The sequence below is a fragment of the Otolemur garnettii genome, unplaced genomic scaffold, assembly GCF_000181295.1.
Source record: "Otolemur garnettii isolate 467f Iridium unplaced genomic scaffold, OtoGar3 scaffold00014, whole genome shotgun sequence".
Taxonomy (NCBI): Eukaryota; Metazoa; Chordata; class Mammalia; order Primates; family Galagidae; genus Otolemur; species Otolemur garnettii.
The window spans coordinates 26,519,998-26,535,346 of record NW_003852409.1 but is presented as its reverse complement, the minus strand read 5'-3'; the positions used below and the strand labels follow the sequence as shown (position 1 = coordinate 26,535,346).

Genomic DNA, 15,349 nt, shown 5'->3' with positions numbered 1-15,349 from the left:
CCGAGCCAACATGAATGATTTTTAAATAGATACAGTGAGCAAAAGAAGCCAGATACAGAGTGTATGCATCTGATGCCATTTGTGTGAAATTGTAGAAGAGAGAAAGTTAGCTTATGGTGGAGGAAAGCAGATCAATGGGTTGCCTTAGGCTGAGATGGAGGAGGCAGGGTCTGACTGCCAGGGGGCACCAAGGAACCTTTTGGGAGGAAGTAACTGTTCTGTTTCTTGATTATCGTGGTGGCTAAACAGGTATATACATGGGTCAAGACTCATCAAAGTGTACTTTTCAAATGTATGTATTCTATCGTATGTAATTTTTGACTTAAACACAATTTTACAAAAGTAATAATCTTGGAAATTAATTGTAAAAGGGGGTCCCAGTATTAAAAAGTTTTCAGAATAGCTCTGTGGATTTTCACATGATTTATGACATGAGTAAAGAGTAATTTTAGAGGCAGGATAGCTCTGGCTTTTCACTAGATGCCTAGATAATTTAGTCTCAAATTTTATAACCTTGTCTCAGTTAGCTTTTTCCATTCTTAAAAAAAAAGTGAAACTGGCAAGGTTAATGCCTCGTACTGTGCTAGGTTCCACGAAACCTGCACAGGTATTGTTTTTACTGACAAAATTGCATTGTTCCTAGGCTGTGGATTTTGGAAGAGAAATATGGTGAGAATACTCCACAGTTTTTATTGATCTAAGGGCTTGTTTACAGACTTCATGTTTATCTTTAGCCGTGTTCTTCTCTGTGCCATGTTTCTGGAAACGCCCCAAACCCTTGGGCTTTGTGCTGCAGGGCAGGGCTCCTAGGAACTGGTCTGTGCTCCTGCCCTGGTGAGTTGATGCATTTGGTCCCAGAAGCAAAGGACTAGGTCCCTTTGTGGATTTGATCCTTCTGCCTTGTTAAGAATATATGGTTAATATTCTCTTAATAGATAGCTCTCTGGCAGGCTGAGACATCAGAAGTTTGAGACCAGTCTGAGCAAGAAAGAAATTCTATCTCCACTATAAATAGAAAAATTAGCCAGACACTGTGGCATGCTCCTATAGTCCCAGATGCTTAAGAGGCTAAGGCAAGAAGATCACTTGAGCCCAGGAGTTTGAGGTTGCAGTGAGTTATGATGATGCCACTGTGCTCTAACCAGCGCGACAGAGTGTCTATCTCCCAAACAAAACAAAACTCTGACAGAACAGTGACTCATTCAGCAGGCATTTCTTGAGCACCTGCTACGTGCCAGGCCTTATACTGGGTATACTGAGTGTGGAGGTGATGAAGACATGGCGTGTATTCTCAGGGAGGTCCTAGGCTGGTTAGTAGAAGAGCTAATGACAGCTGGGCTGCCAGGCTTGCCCCTCTTCTCCAATGCCAGTCCATCTTCTAGGCTCAGAAGGAAGACAGATTCTGGAGCACAAATACCACTCCCTGTTTCTAAAACCCTTTAGTGGCTCCTTGTTTTTCTCTATGTGAATTCAAGCTCTAGAATATGGATGGCCCTTTGTAATCCCCTCTCCACCTGCCTCCCCTGCCTCATCTTTTGCAGCTGTCCTACCCTCCAGCACCTTTGCTTCCATCCACTGGAGCCCCCAGACATTTCTGGTTCAGAGTGTCCCAAAAGCACAGGTCTACTAGCCAGTTCAGCAATGGAGTTTTTTTTTTTTTTTTACCCACTTTTTATTCAGCCAAAGGTTTTTGCACATGTGCTTAGTGTCTTGGGCCATAAGGACTCAGAGACACATAAGAAACAGTCACATTCCTGAGAAGGAGACCTGAGCACACTGGGAAGTGAGGCTGGATGGATGCGTGGAGCCTGGAGGTGGGAAGGAAAGCATTGTGTGTCTGGCCAAGGATTAACGGTTTAGCATAACCCAACAAAAGATGAGACCAAAGTAAGTTGATAGGAGAGACCAGATTGGGAATGGTCATTAAAAACAAGTTTGAACTTCAAAATTTGGGCAGTGGAGAATCAGCCAAAGATAATGTGATAAAATTTATGCCAATGAAACCCAAACTCAGGGTTGAGTGTTAGATCCAACCTCTTGTTGCTTCTCTGGTTTCTAGAATCTGTCCAAAGCTCCCCCTAATTCCATATCTACTGATATTGGACTTGGGGGTCAGGGAACAGTTTGCTAAAGAGAACTGTTGGCAGCATCACCTCTGACGAGTACCTAGTTGCTCATCCCTCAAGCTTCTAAGGCATTGCCCATCAGTCTCTTCTGAGTCAGGCCACTCAGTGTCCACCACAGCATCCACTTCGTGACGTGTGAATTTCAGGCAGAATGGGATGGAGCGTGACAATCCAGCGAGCCTTGCCCTGAACGTGTGTGTATGATTTGTCAACAGCCGAGGATTTTATGGGAGTTTATGGGACTTCATTAAAGATGCTGGAGCAGGAGCTCTGTGGGACATCAGAAGAGACCTCAGCAATAAACCGCAATTCCAAGCTTTGGAATGCAGTAAATGTTTAAGAGACTTCCTTCCTTTCATTACTGAATTTGACTTTACTTTTATACCAGTAAAGAGTTGTGTTTTATTGGTTGAAATTTCTTGATTCCGTTTTCCCCAGGTCTGTTTAAAAGCTACATTTTATCTTTGAGGATGTTTGGCTCGCGGAGAAGGAAGTGCTGCCAGCGAATTCAATTAACCGGCAGAGCTCACAGACGTTGTACACGGATTTCTTTTTTTCTTCTTTTTCACAACTGCTGCATAAACACAGCTGGGTTTAATATTTGTGGTAACAAAGATTTAACTTGAATCATTTTACTCTGGGTAATTAATGCTTGGAATCTTGGCTACTTTTTTGTTCGTTTGTAATTCTCTGCGTTTCTGTGCTCGCGCTATCTAGATAATGAAGTGCGCTCCTCTAGGTCTTTGCCCTGCCTTAAAACTGCTTAATATTTGGCCGTTCCCACTAGAGAGCAGATGCTTTTCTTTGCAAGAATTGAATTTCTGTCAGCTCTTTTATGCATCATGTGTTTGGAACTGTAAGTGGATCAAGTTGTTCATCACAGCAGGGACACTGTGAAACACATCTATTATACACACTTCCCACCCCCCTTCCTGTTTTTTTTTCCTCCCCTGAGGGGGTGGAGATGCCCTGATCCCCTCGGGAGAAATCTTACTCTGTGTGGATGTATCCATGTGATCCACCGTGGATCTGGCCCGGCTGCATCCCTAAGCCTGGAAATCTATATCCATTCTGCCCAGCGTTGTTGCTGAGACCAATCCTGCTTTTATCTTTGTAAACACCAAGCACTTCATTAACTCCCAAATACACACCGAGTTTGGGTCACTAAATAAATCCACTAGACTCAGCATAATGAGTGACATTTCAGTAATTGATGCCCTAGAAAATGTTAATTGTGAACCCATGATTCTTTTTGATGCTAAAATAAAAGCTTGGGTAGTTTTGGCTTTGGCCTTGAGCTAGAGTGGAAGAATAGTCACCATCTTTTAGGCTCCTACTGTGTGCCAGGCACTGTGCTAGGGGCTTTGAAAATCTTGACATTTAATCTACATAACAATGCTGCAAAAAAAGTAGGGGAAGGTACTTTATCCCCTTTTTATAGGTGAAGAAATGAGGCTAAGTAACTTGCCTAGAGGCATCCAGATAACAGCCAGCAGCACTGGAATTTGAACTCAGGTTCTGTCTGAGCCCTGGGCAAATCAACGTACTGTGGGGTGTTGGCATTCACTGACATTCATTCACTGGTTGATCAGTCAAGGCACTGATTTATTGCACATTTATTACATGTCGACATTGTTCCACATCAAGTGTCATGATCAGTTGGAGTTTGTAAACACCTTTGTATCCATCTAAAATCTGCACTTCTGGTAATGGTTGGAATACTTTGCCTAGTTTTGCTTTTCCCATCAGAGCTCAGTGGGATACAACTGTACTTTCCCAAGCAACCTGCCATTTTCTTGCAGTTTTATTTTGTGAATTTCATCCCTCGTTCAGCTCTGAACTGATGGTTAAAATTTCCAAATCTGTGTGTTTAGTTTGTCAACATGGCTTTGAAAAGCAGGCATCTTGCTGATATTCCTGCTGTGATGTGCTCATCTTTGGGGCCTGGGATAGTGGTTCTGAGGGCAAAAATGTATGTTGGTGCATTTTTAATAGCTGTCTTTCATTTTGCAGGAGTCGTTGTGGGACATTCACATATCTCACTGAAATACTGTTGATCTGTAGAATTAATTATTGTTAAATGGAAAGGTGGCTTTTGCTCATGAAGAAAGTCTTTAGTCTCCCCGTAAGCAGTTCTAGTTATGATTAACTTTACTGTTCTTCCAAATACTTTCCATTAGAAAAGGCATTAGTGTTCTGGTTCATTAGAAATAGAGCAACTCCTTTATTTTTTTGCAGTCCATTTTGTTGTTGAAAGATGTTGGTAGTTTTTAAAAACTGGCAGAGGCTGTGTTGTAAAAAACATGTATAACTTTCCTTCTGCCATTGCTTATCTGGTTTTTCAAAGGTATCTTACATTTTAATTTTGTGTGTTGTGTTTGCAAGAGAATGCTTCTTGGTTTATTCATGTTGACAACTGAAAAGCCTTAGACCTAATTAAAAGAATTTCCACGAGCACCTTTACTGAACCATTTCATTACGCGGCACTGCACAGATTGCATTGTGAAACATGGTGATAGTTTAAATCTGACCTTTAAACCTGAACTGCCAGAAGTATGGGGAGAAAACCCTTCTTTGAAAATACGTGTGTGTGTCTGTGTATGTGTATATATATTATATATGTATACTTGCATCACATATTTGGTTAGAAATAATCTTTTTATTGAATGACCACCTAATTAATATACATTTACTTTAAGCTCGGATCTCATAGTCTCCTGTAGCTTGGGTAGGATTTTCTAGCTACATTAATTGTGTGTGCATGTGGCATTTTAAAGCTAAATTGTTGTACAGAGAAAACAAAGACAATTTCACTTATTCTTGGCAAAAAAAGGAAAGTATTTGGAGGAAGGTGAGATTTGCAAATAGATTTTAAAAAATGAAAGCGTCTTTACTGTTGTGTGTTTCTCTTTCACGTGCTGAGGGAGGTGCTTAGATTTAACTCATGGGGAGGGGGCTGGCGTACCCTTGTGTGTGCAAGACCCCTCCTAGCTTTATTTGGCAGATAGTGGAAATGGGCCTGTTTTGGTTTTAAAATTGTACTTTTTCACTCTAAGAATGTCATTCTGAGGACTTGATAGTTCGTTCACGGATGCTCAACAGAGCCATTATAGCACTTAATGAAGTAGCCATTCACATAATGAAAATTGATCTTTTTTGTCTGACAAAAAGCTGTTTAGAATTCTAACTCTTGCCGCTAACTTTCTGACTTACACAGCAGTCCATGAGTTGTCAGGAGAGATGGAGGGAGCAGAGATCTGGGCTCATAGGGTCACAGCCAGCCCCAGCTTGGAGCTCTGTATAACTAGCACAGCCCTTACTCCCCCATGGAGAACCAGGATCTATGAGGGGAAAATGGGATGCAGAAGAAGCAATTAAAGACAGCTGAGGTCAGGGAACAACCGTGTTCTCAGGAAAGGAACAGAAAAGCAGGGAATGAGAGGAAGCAGTAATGGAGATATATTAAATTGGGGAAAAAATAAACCAGTGGCATGGACAGATGAAATTTGCTGGTATAAGAAACCCTAGCAGCACTGAGAATTAATGCAATAGCACAGACCTTGGTATGAGAAAGACTTGGGCTAGACTTTGGCTTCTGCCCCTTGCTATACTCCCAGTGTGGTGTGGGTCTGGGCCTCAGTTTCCCCATCTGTATAGCAGGGATGCTGCTGGGAATGGAAGCAGTTGCCATGGCATTTGGCAGCTAGTAGGGTGCTTGATAAATACTAGTTCTTGTTCCTGGCTTCTGATGAATTTTGGGGTCTGCTAGAAGATATTACTACTGGGAAAGAAAAAAGGTGGGATCACCTTTATGTACAAGAGATTTTGCTTCAAATTTGAAGATAAGGACTAATGAAACATAAGTAGATATACCTATATAATAGCAATGAAAACTGTCATTTTGGGGTGGCACCTGTGGCTCAAAGAAGTAAGGCGCCAGCCCCATATGCCGGAGGTGGTGGGTTCAAACCCAGCCCTGGCCAAAAAACTGCAAAAAATAACCTGTCATTTTTCATTGCAATGTGAAGGTGGCAGGGAGAGCCAATGATTGTGCTCCCCTAAAAGATAAGAAAACAAGTCAGTAGCTCCTTCTCCCCTCTTCAGACCCAGGCATTCCCTAGAAGATTTTAGAACAAAGCCTTGAAGTCCAGTTTATTGAGGATAGGAAGAATCAACCTGCCTTAGTCCTTAAAGGGGGAAGGAAAATGTGACTATTGCCCCTCTGCAGCTGCTACTGAGTGTCTGATTTGTCCCCTCCCCCCAAATAAGATTGTACGTTTAATTTTTTTAACACGAATTGCAACATCCAGAAGTTAATCCAGCCCAGAAGAGAGAAGCGGGAACTCTGCACAGACTGACGTGAGCCACACTTTTGGAAGAACTGTGTCCAGTTTTCCGGACTTGTCCTTCTAGCGCAAGAGATAGATGTCAGTTGGTTAATATGGAAGGCATCATTGTGCATTGCTGTGTCTCTGGAGCAAAGACATAGTGGAACGTACCTGATGGTTAATATGGAAGGCATCATTGTGCATTGCTGTGTCTCTGGAGCAAAGACATAGTGGAACGTACCTTGGTCTAGTCCAGAAGATCTGACTGAGAAAGTTGTATTTATTTGAGCTGAGACCTGATGAATGAGTAGTAGCCAATCCAGGCCCATATTGTCCAACATGACATCCACTCTTCACATGTCACTCTGTAAATAAATTTATTTATTTATTTAGTCTGGGGCCCTGTCCACCTCTGGTATATGGGACCAGCGCCCCACTCCTTGAGCTATAAGCACTGCTACACTCTGTAAATTTAAATTGACTGAAACGAGATAAAATAAAATTTTCAGTTCCTTGGGCCCACTAACCACATTTCAAGGGCTCGGTAATGACAAGCACACTGAACATCATTGGTAGATTATTTCCATCATTGCAGAAAGTTCTCCTGGGCAGTGCTGATTTCTAGGCAAGGGGGTGATGGGAGGTGAGTGTGCACCCCACACAGGAAATAGCTTGTTCAAAGGTCCTGGGGTATGAGGGAGGCCAGTGGGACTGGAGCCCAGAAACAGTGGCTAAAAGCCACGGAGGTGGAGCAGAAGCCTCGCGTCTGAAAGAATCTGTGGCCAAATCCCATGGGTCTTTGCAGGCCACCTAGGACTTCAGTCATCCTCAGAGCAAGGGGGAGGCAGCTAAAGGTTCTTAAGGTGTCAGCACTGATGGAAGGAGGTAAATAGGATCGTCTTAGAGGTGGACAGTTAATACTATGTCATCCTTAAACCTCCACCCCAATCCCAGGCCCTATAAGTTGCCAAGTGAAAGAGAACTACATTTGTTGAGTCCTGTTTGAAGGGTTATCTGCATTCTGCTGGGGAGAAAAACAAGTGAACTGCTGATATATAAAGGGCTGACAATAGCACGATGGTGTGTACAATGCGAAAGTCCTTTGTGAAGCAGTAATAAGCTAATTTGTGGCTGATGTGTGGGAGCCCAGCTGAGATCCCTGGGAGTGAGGCCCTCATTCATGGGTAACTCTGTCCCCAGCATTTCTCCAGCCCATCAGCAAAGGAAGAGGCACCTTGAGAGAGAGCTGTTTTTTTCTGATAGAGGACATCAAAGAAAGTTGGAGGGTTTTTTATTTTTTATATATAGAAAGATTTTGTTAAAGAATTCTTTAAAGAATATCCCAGGCTTATGAATGAGTTTTGAGGCCTCTGAAATCAAGCATGTAGTAGAAACAAAGTTGAAAATAAAGTTTGAGCCAAGTCCACAGAGGGACTTAAATATCACGCTAAGGAATTTGGACTTTATTGTATTTGACTTGTATTGTATTAGAGCAGTGGTTCTCAACCTTCCTAATGCCATGACCCTTTAATACAGTTCCTCATGTTGTGGTGACCCCCAACCATAAAATTTTTCTCATTACCACTTCATAACTGTAATTTTGCTACTGTTATGAATCGTAATGTAAGTATCTGATATACAGGATGTATTTAGGCGACCCCTGTGAAAGGGTCATTCAACCCACAAAGGGGTCACCACCCTCAGGTTGAGAACCGCTATATTAGAGGAAGGGAGTAATAAGATTCTACTTCTTAGTTTAGGAAGATAATTCAATTTAAAGGTTGGGTTAGACCAGGAAGAAAATAAAGGAAGAGACATCAGCTCAAAGTTTGTTGCAATGATCCAGTTAAAAGATGAAATCTGAACTAATTAATAACAAACCAAAAAGTGAGCCCTTCTGGTATATCCATTATGTATTTTATATTCATTATATTTTAATCCTCACCACGCACCTCATTTTATAGCAAAGGAACTGAATCTCAGAAAGGGAAGCCAGGTTTCTAATCTCAGGCCTCGGTTTGTAGGACTCAAACTCTGTGCTCTGCTGCCTGAGGAGCAGTGGGGACAGAGGAGCAGGGGAAGCCCAGAGACCTAAGAGGTAGGGTGAACAGTGACCAAGGGAGGACCAGGGTGCAGCGTGGGGTGAAGGTGGGGAACAAGTAATGCTGCATTTGTTGCTGGGCCTGTTGAGTTTGCCGTGTTGTACGAGCCTGGTCTACTTGTTCCTTTAACTCATTCAGCCTGCAGAGGTTCGTTTTTCTTGTGATTGCGTCTTAGCAATGGCATTCTGCAGGAGGGAGATGAATGAGTATCAGTTTCTCCCCCATCCTTTCCAGCAGAGACCAGTTTCTTCTAATGATCCATCATTAAAGAATGTGATCCTAGACTTGCCTCCAAGTGGAGAGCTCAGCCACTGGAAATGCCTTTCACCATGTCAAAACACTCGCTCGTTTATGCTTTCATTCAGCAGAAAGCGCTGAATGACTGCAGTGGGCCAAGCACTGTGCTGGCTGCTGGCCCTTCTGGGAACTCACTGTCTATCAGGAAAGGAGGTGGACACTGTAGCTCACCAGAGAACCACCTACACGGTCTGAGGGGACCCTGACTTTGTGGTCAGGTGAGGCTCACAGATGGGGGGATATCTGGATTCCCTTTCCCTTAACCCAAGGGTATGGGTTATTTGACTATTAAAGAAAAATACCTCATGTTAATTCTTCATTATAAAAGTAACATGCTTTTTTATAAAGGATGATCAAAACAATCAAGGGTATAAAATAGAAGGTGGAAGCATCCTTGCATGGGTAAACTTTTGATAGGCAGCATTTTATTTTTACTACATATATATATGTACACAGAATCTTTAAGTGATTCATCCTGTACATGTTACTCTGTAACTTACATTTCCCCCCATTTGACAGTATTTTGTGGGCATCTTTTCCTGTCAGTTCATAGAGTACTACCATGTTCTTTTTTAGCAGGTATGCAGTATTTCCTTGTGAGGACATGGTATAATTTCAGTAGGACCTCCTTGATAGAGACTTAATCTTTCAGAGGGCCATTCTTTTAAACAGGACAGGGAAGGATGAGATAGCTCCAAGTTACTGACTTGTGAATGGGCTGGAGAGTAGCATGCTTCTGGATGGCAATTCTGTATGGGTCACATATGATGTTAAATGGAGCAGGTGGAAGCCAGGCCTATTGAGGAAACCCTGCCCAGACTCCCCTGGGGAATTTGGATGTTTTTCTAAAGGGGATGGTGGTGAGGGGCGGGGCATTGATGGATTTTGATGGAGGAACGAAGTGATCGGATTTGGATTTTTCTAAGATTACCAGGACAGACATGGGTGGGTGGCATTGAGGAGAAACTGAAAGCAGACAGCCCATTTCGGCCACCACTCCACCAGTCTGGGCCAGAGAGGATGGATAATGAGGAACCTCTCAGGGCCAGGGTCATGGGTACTAAGAGGTGAGGATGGAGTAAGGACACATCCAGGTTGGTGTGGATGAGATGTGGGGAATGGTCACGGGAAGAGAAGGACATCTGGAGTATGACATCTGGCCCAGGAGACTGGCTGGAGTAACCCAGACGGTACACAGAGGGGAGGGAGGGAAGGCAACTTAGAGAAAAGCTCAAGAAATTGGCTCGGCGCCCGTAGCACAGTGGTTATGGCGCTAGCCATGTCCACCGAGGGTAGTGGGTTCGAACCTGGCCCAGGCCTGCTGAACAACAATAACAACCATAACAAAAAGAAAAAAGAGTTGGGCGTTGTGGCCAGTGCCTGTAGTCCCAGCTACTTGGGAGGCTAGGGGAAGAGAATCGCTTAAGTCCAAGGGTTTGAGGTTGCTATGAGTAGTGACGTCATGACACTCTACCGAGGGCAACACAGTGAGACTCTGTCTCAAAAAAAAAAAAAAAAAGCTGAGGAATTCAGTTTTGTACTCTCTTCCTTTGCTTTCTCTCCTCCTCCTGTGCCACTTGATTAAAAGGGAAACTGTCCTCATAGGACAACACCTCCAAAGCTCCCCGATGAAGACCCCGGTGACCGTTTGACCAGCACCCCTGAGAGTATTCAAGGCCAGTGCATCTTTAGATGTATGACTACAGGTTATTCTGACCTGAAACTGTCTCCCCCACGTTTATTGAAAGGACAAACACTATCACTAGCAATCAGGTGCACATATACTTGTATTTTCAAAGTGTAAAGAGCTGGTAGGTCAAGACAAAAGCGTTTCCATGTTGCCTGTGAGGGGAGATCTTCAGAAGTCTTGGCCTAGGTGGCCTCAGTAGCCCAGCACCACTTGGCTGGTGTTAGACCAGCTGGGGCAGGCAGGAAGGAACACTCATGTTTGCTCAGTTACAATCAGCGACTCCTTCTTTGTGTAAAATGGTAATGAGGCCATTAGGAGAGGCTCACCTGAAGTGCAGCCTGGTGAATCCAAGGTAATTAAACACCTCCCGAATGAAAGAGAAAGGCCAGGGAGGGTTAAGTGAGGAATAATCTTCGGCACAGGTGGCCTGACACCTTTGAGGAGCCAGAAGAAGAGCGACAATGGCTTGCACCATTTCAAAGGAAATGTCACCCTCGTCCCTGGGAGGGGCAGAATTTTGTTATTTGGAGGGCAGGGAGTGGGTAATATTTTTAACATTTTAATAAAGCACATTCCTTTTTCATATTTCTATTTCAAGTAGAAAGTCTACAGTGGTCTGCCTGGGTGCTGAGTGGCCCACATTGCTCCTCATGGGTTCTCACAGCTGTGACACGGGGGCTTAGTGTCCCAGAAAAAGCAGAGGTCACAGTAAACCAGTTATATATACCCAGGTGTTGAGGTGGATTCCAAACTGCTCCTAGAGGAAAATCGTTTTCCATGCCCCACCGTGCAGCAGGGCTGGGTGGCCCCCACGGCACCTGCTCCCCTCCTTCCTTCCAAGATGTGGCGCTCCCCTTAGCAGCCACACCGGAGTCTTTCCCTGCACTGATTAACATTACCAGTGGCTTACTGTGAGCAAAGCGCCATGCTCTGTGGCTTCGTGTGCCCTGTCAGCTTATCTTCACTGCATAAGGTCTGGCCATAGAGGAGTTCTGCTCTTCAGTCTCACCTTGAAATCTCTGTTGTCTTCTCACAAGAGCTTGTGCATGAATCTTCACACTAGCATTCATTATAATAGCCAAAAAGTAGAAATAGCCAAATGTCCCGCTGACGAGCAGATAGATAAAATGTGGTCTATCCGTACCATGGGATATTATGCAGCCGTGGAGAGGAATGAAGCCTGCCACGTGCTGCCGTGTGATACACCTTGTTCAAAGCGAGCAGGATGCTGAGTGGAAGGATCCAGCACAGATGCCTCCCTACTGTGAAGTCCACTTCCGTGGAATGTCCAGAGTAGACACGCTCCCAGGCACTGAAGCTAGACTAGTGGTTGCCTGGCTTGCCTGGGGCTAGAGTAAAGTATGATTGGTGGGGAATGGAGAGTGACAGCTCACAAGTGTAGGTTTCCTCCTGGCGGGGTAACTTGTTCTAGAGTTAGACAGCAGTGATATCTGCACAACCTTTTGACAATAGCCATGTCCCATATATTTTTCTCACTAGAATGATACCTAAATGAGGGCAAGGCCTGTATCTGGTTTCACGTACCATTGTATCCACAATGGTAACATATTCCTGGGCATGTAGAAAATGGTAAATATTTGTTGAATGAATGAATGATTTGAGGTCACTATGTTGTGAAGTTTCAGGGGCAACTTTCGCATGGAACAGTGCAACTGGTGTGCTCTGAAGTGTGCAATGTGGCATCCTGAGGATGAACCAGAGGCATATTAGAAAGTCTGGAAAGCTTGATGTTGTCCCGACGTTGAAGGCAACAGCTACCATATTGCAGTCTTTCTTACTTACATTGACTGATGGGAAAATTCTCTTTTATTCTCACTTTCAAGGAAGTCTTTATTCATTTGAGCAAGTGGTTTGTTTATAACACAGGGACCCAGGGACTCACGTTTTTCCTTCTTTGCTTTGGCTACTAAGAATCTCTTAAGGCAAATTTTGAACCGATTTCTAACCACCTTGTGAGACCTTACATTGTAAGGCTGTACATTTATTACCGGCTACTGCATTTTCTCCATAGCCATCATTTTCTTATATTTTTTTTAACCTATTGCGTATTTACCTATAAGCCACCGTTCCTTCACGGTATGATATGTGAAATGTAGAAATAAGCCTTTTATTTTTAATATTTGCGAGTAGTTTCAAGAGGGAATGGAATTGGAACTAAAAGTCTTTGTGTAATTTGGGCTCAGATTATAAAACTTTGAGTCAAATTCCAACGTGGCCACTTGTAGGTGTGTGACCTAACCTCTCTGAGACTATTTTATCCTTGTAAGATGGGAACACTAATCCCTTCCTCACAGGATTGTTGAAGGAATTATATGTGAAAGTACTTACTTGGCATGTAGTAAGTGGTTAAATAATAGCTTTGTTTTGTTTTTATTAGACTTGCTCTTATAAGAGCAACATTCATTTAAATTCCAAAAACATGCCCTAATGCCAAACACATTTTTGTTCTCCCAGCAGGTGGGGTATAAAATCAATCCTCACTCCTTAGGATTTTCTAAGGTTCCGTGTGTACTGGGCTTGTCAGCCATCTGCCTTTGACCCTGTCCTCAACATGTGTTTCCTTTTTGTCTGTCACCAGATTTCTTCACTGAAGAACAGGCTAAAGAAGGTCTCCACAACCACCGGTGATGGCGTGGCCAGAGCGTTCCTCAAGGCCCAGGCCGCTTTCTTCGGCAGCTACCGAAACGCTCTGAAAATTGAGCCGGTGAGTAGCCTCTTGCCAGAGTCCGTGTTTGATCAGGGCCAAGAATCAGACCTCAGGGGCCACAAGAAATCTCACGACCCTTCTGGTTTTTTTAATTCACCAAGAGGACGTTGTATGTGTTTGTGGTGGGGGACGGCTGTTCTCTCCAGGCATTTACCTCTTAGCAGAAGGAAGCTGTGTGCTCATGTGACACACTCACTGCTCCAGTGCTGGCTCAGACCTCCCCCCACTCCACCCTGGGCAGTGACCACCAATTGCATGTTAGATGTATATCAGGCCCGTCATGCTCACTGATGTCACTGGGGATGTACAGTGCGCCTGGGGAATGGTAATGATCAGCTCCATTTGACAAAGGAGGAAGAATGACCAGCCATTGGAGGGGCCAGATGGGCCCAAAGCTCTGCTTTCCCCTGTGCCTGGCCACCCATGTCCTTTAATGGGATCTCCACTCTGCACTTGAAAGCAGAGCATCCTAGGAATTCACTTCTTGCTGGGTCCCATGAGCTGTCTTTATGTACGTGACTATAGGGCACAAGCAGATGGGGAGATGGTATTACCCACCCCAATGGCCCTGCCACCTCTTTGAGCCCCGTTTCCTGCCTTATGAAAGTTGTTGTGAGGATATGAGGACATCAGGTCTTCCCTGAAATCAAAGACAGTCCCAGTTCTCCCAGCTTCATTGAGAAGCTTTTGTTTGATAATTCTCTATTTAGCCTACTCTTGGCCTTCTGGCCAAGGAGAGTGGAAAAATTGGCCTAGGGGCGTGGGTCACCCCATATAGGAGAGAATGTTGCCGGCAACCTTGCTAACAGGCCTCTTCTCTCAGTGCAGGGGGCTCCCCTCATCCTGAACAGGCAAATGACTCAGCCACACCCAGCCTAGTTAGCGCAGTGCAAGAGTGGGTTGCACTGCCTGTAGGCCTGGGCTGTTCAGTTCTGGTTTTGTTTTAATCCGTATCATTTAATTAGATCAGATATCAGGCAATATATTTATGTAGAAAGCTGAGAGTAAACCGGGATCACACTCCTCACCAGCCACAGTTGCTGTATTGGTCAGTCTTTTCTTACTCTCTCACTCCACGGTGGGTGTAAATGAAACATGGAGTGAGAGCCAACACCTGCCTTCTCCTCACCCAGCACCTACTCTCTGTGGAGTGGCCAGGACAGTGGGTGCTCAGGGAGCATCATGCCGACACCACTCTCCTCCTCGTTTTCTACCCTGCACTTAGGCCCGAACTTCTAGGCAGCCTGAGTGCTGACCAATGTCATGGTCACCTAATACAAGGGATGCACACTCTCTTTTTGCTTCCCAAGAAGTACTTCCCTTAGGTTCTTTAAAGCCTGTCAGCTTAAAGCAAGTTCCTGTGCCCTGTTGTCTCAAAGTAAGGTGGTTCGGATTGTCATGACCTTGGTCCAGCCAAACCATTCACGTTCAGTGCCGTTCTGAGAGACGGCATAATTCAAGGAAGATACTGTTGTGTTCTCCTCTTGAAAATGGGAATGGGACAGCTGTCCCAGTCCTCTCCTTGAGCTGCTGAGAGCTAATAGACTTGAAGTGTTTCACTTACAGTTACCTCCTTGTCGGTATGTGTGTGTCTAGAATCCAGAAGCTGGTGAATCTTGGTACATATTGGTGGGTACGTGATCTGGGCACAAGTTGCTCCACAGGAAAAATTTGGGGTTGTACCTGTACTGGGCTCTGAACATACCGGATTTAAGGACAGAACTACAGAGTTTAAAACCGAATTCTGCACCTCTTAGCTGTGTAAAACCTGAGTGATCCACTTCATCTGTTACACTTTAGTTTCTTCACCTGCAGAATGAAGATAAGAATTCCTTCCTTTTCTATATCTCCAAGTTGTCATAGGATCAGATGAGCTATAACACATCTCATAAGAAAGGTGAAACTTGAACTGGGACTGTGAGTAAGGTTTAGAAAAAGAAGCACCCCTTCTTGCAGTGCATGAGAAGTTAACTAAAGAAACAAAAGCTTGGGCTTGGCGCCTGTAGCTCAACCGGCTAAGGCGCCAGCCATATACACCTAAGGTGGCGGGTTCGAATCCCCAGCCCGGACCCGCCAAA

General features: G+C 44.3%; 1 protein-coding gene across 4 annotated transcripts in view; it reads left to right on the top strand.

Annotated features, from left to right (window-relative positions):
• DENND1A (DENN domain containing 1A) overlaps positions 1-15,349 on the top strand; it is a 528,338-nt gene that overhangs the window by 355,652 nt on the left and 157,337 nt on the right. For all 4 annotated transcript variants that reach the window (XM_012802455.2, XM_012802453.2, XM_023510504.1 and 1 more), the window contains exon 13: positions 13,143-13,268. In XM_012802455.2, the coding sequence (XP_012657909.1) occupies positions 13,143-13,268 (126 nt within the window). The remainder of the gene's footprint in view (positions 1-13,142; positions 13,269-15,349) is intronic.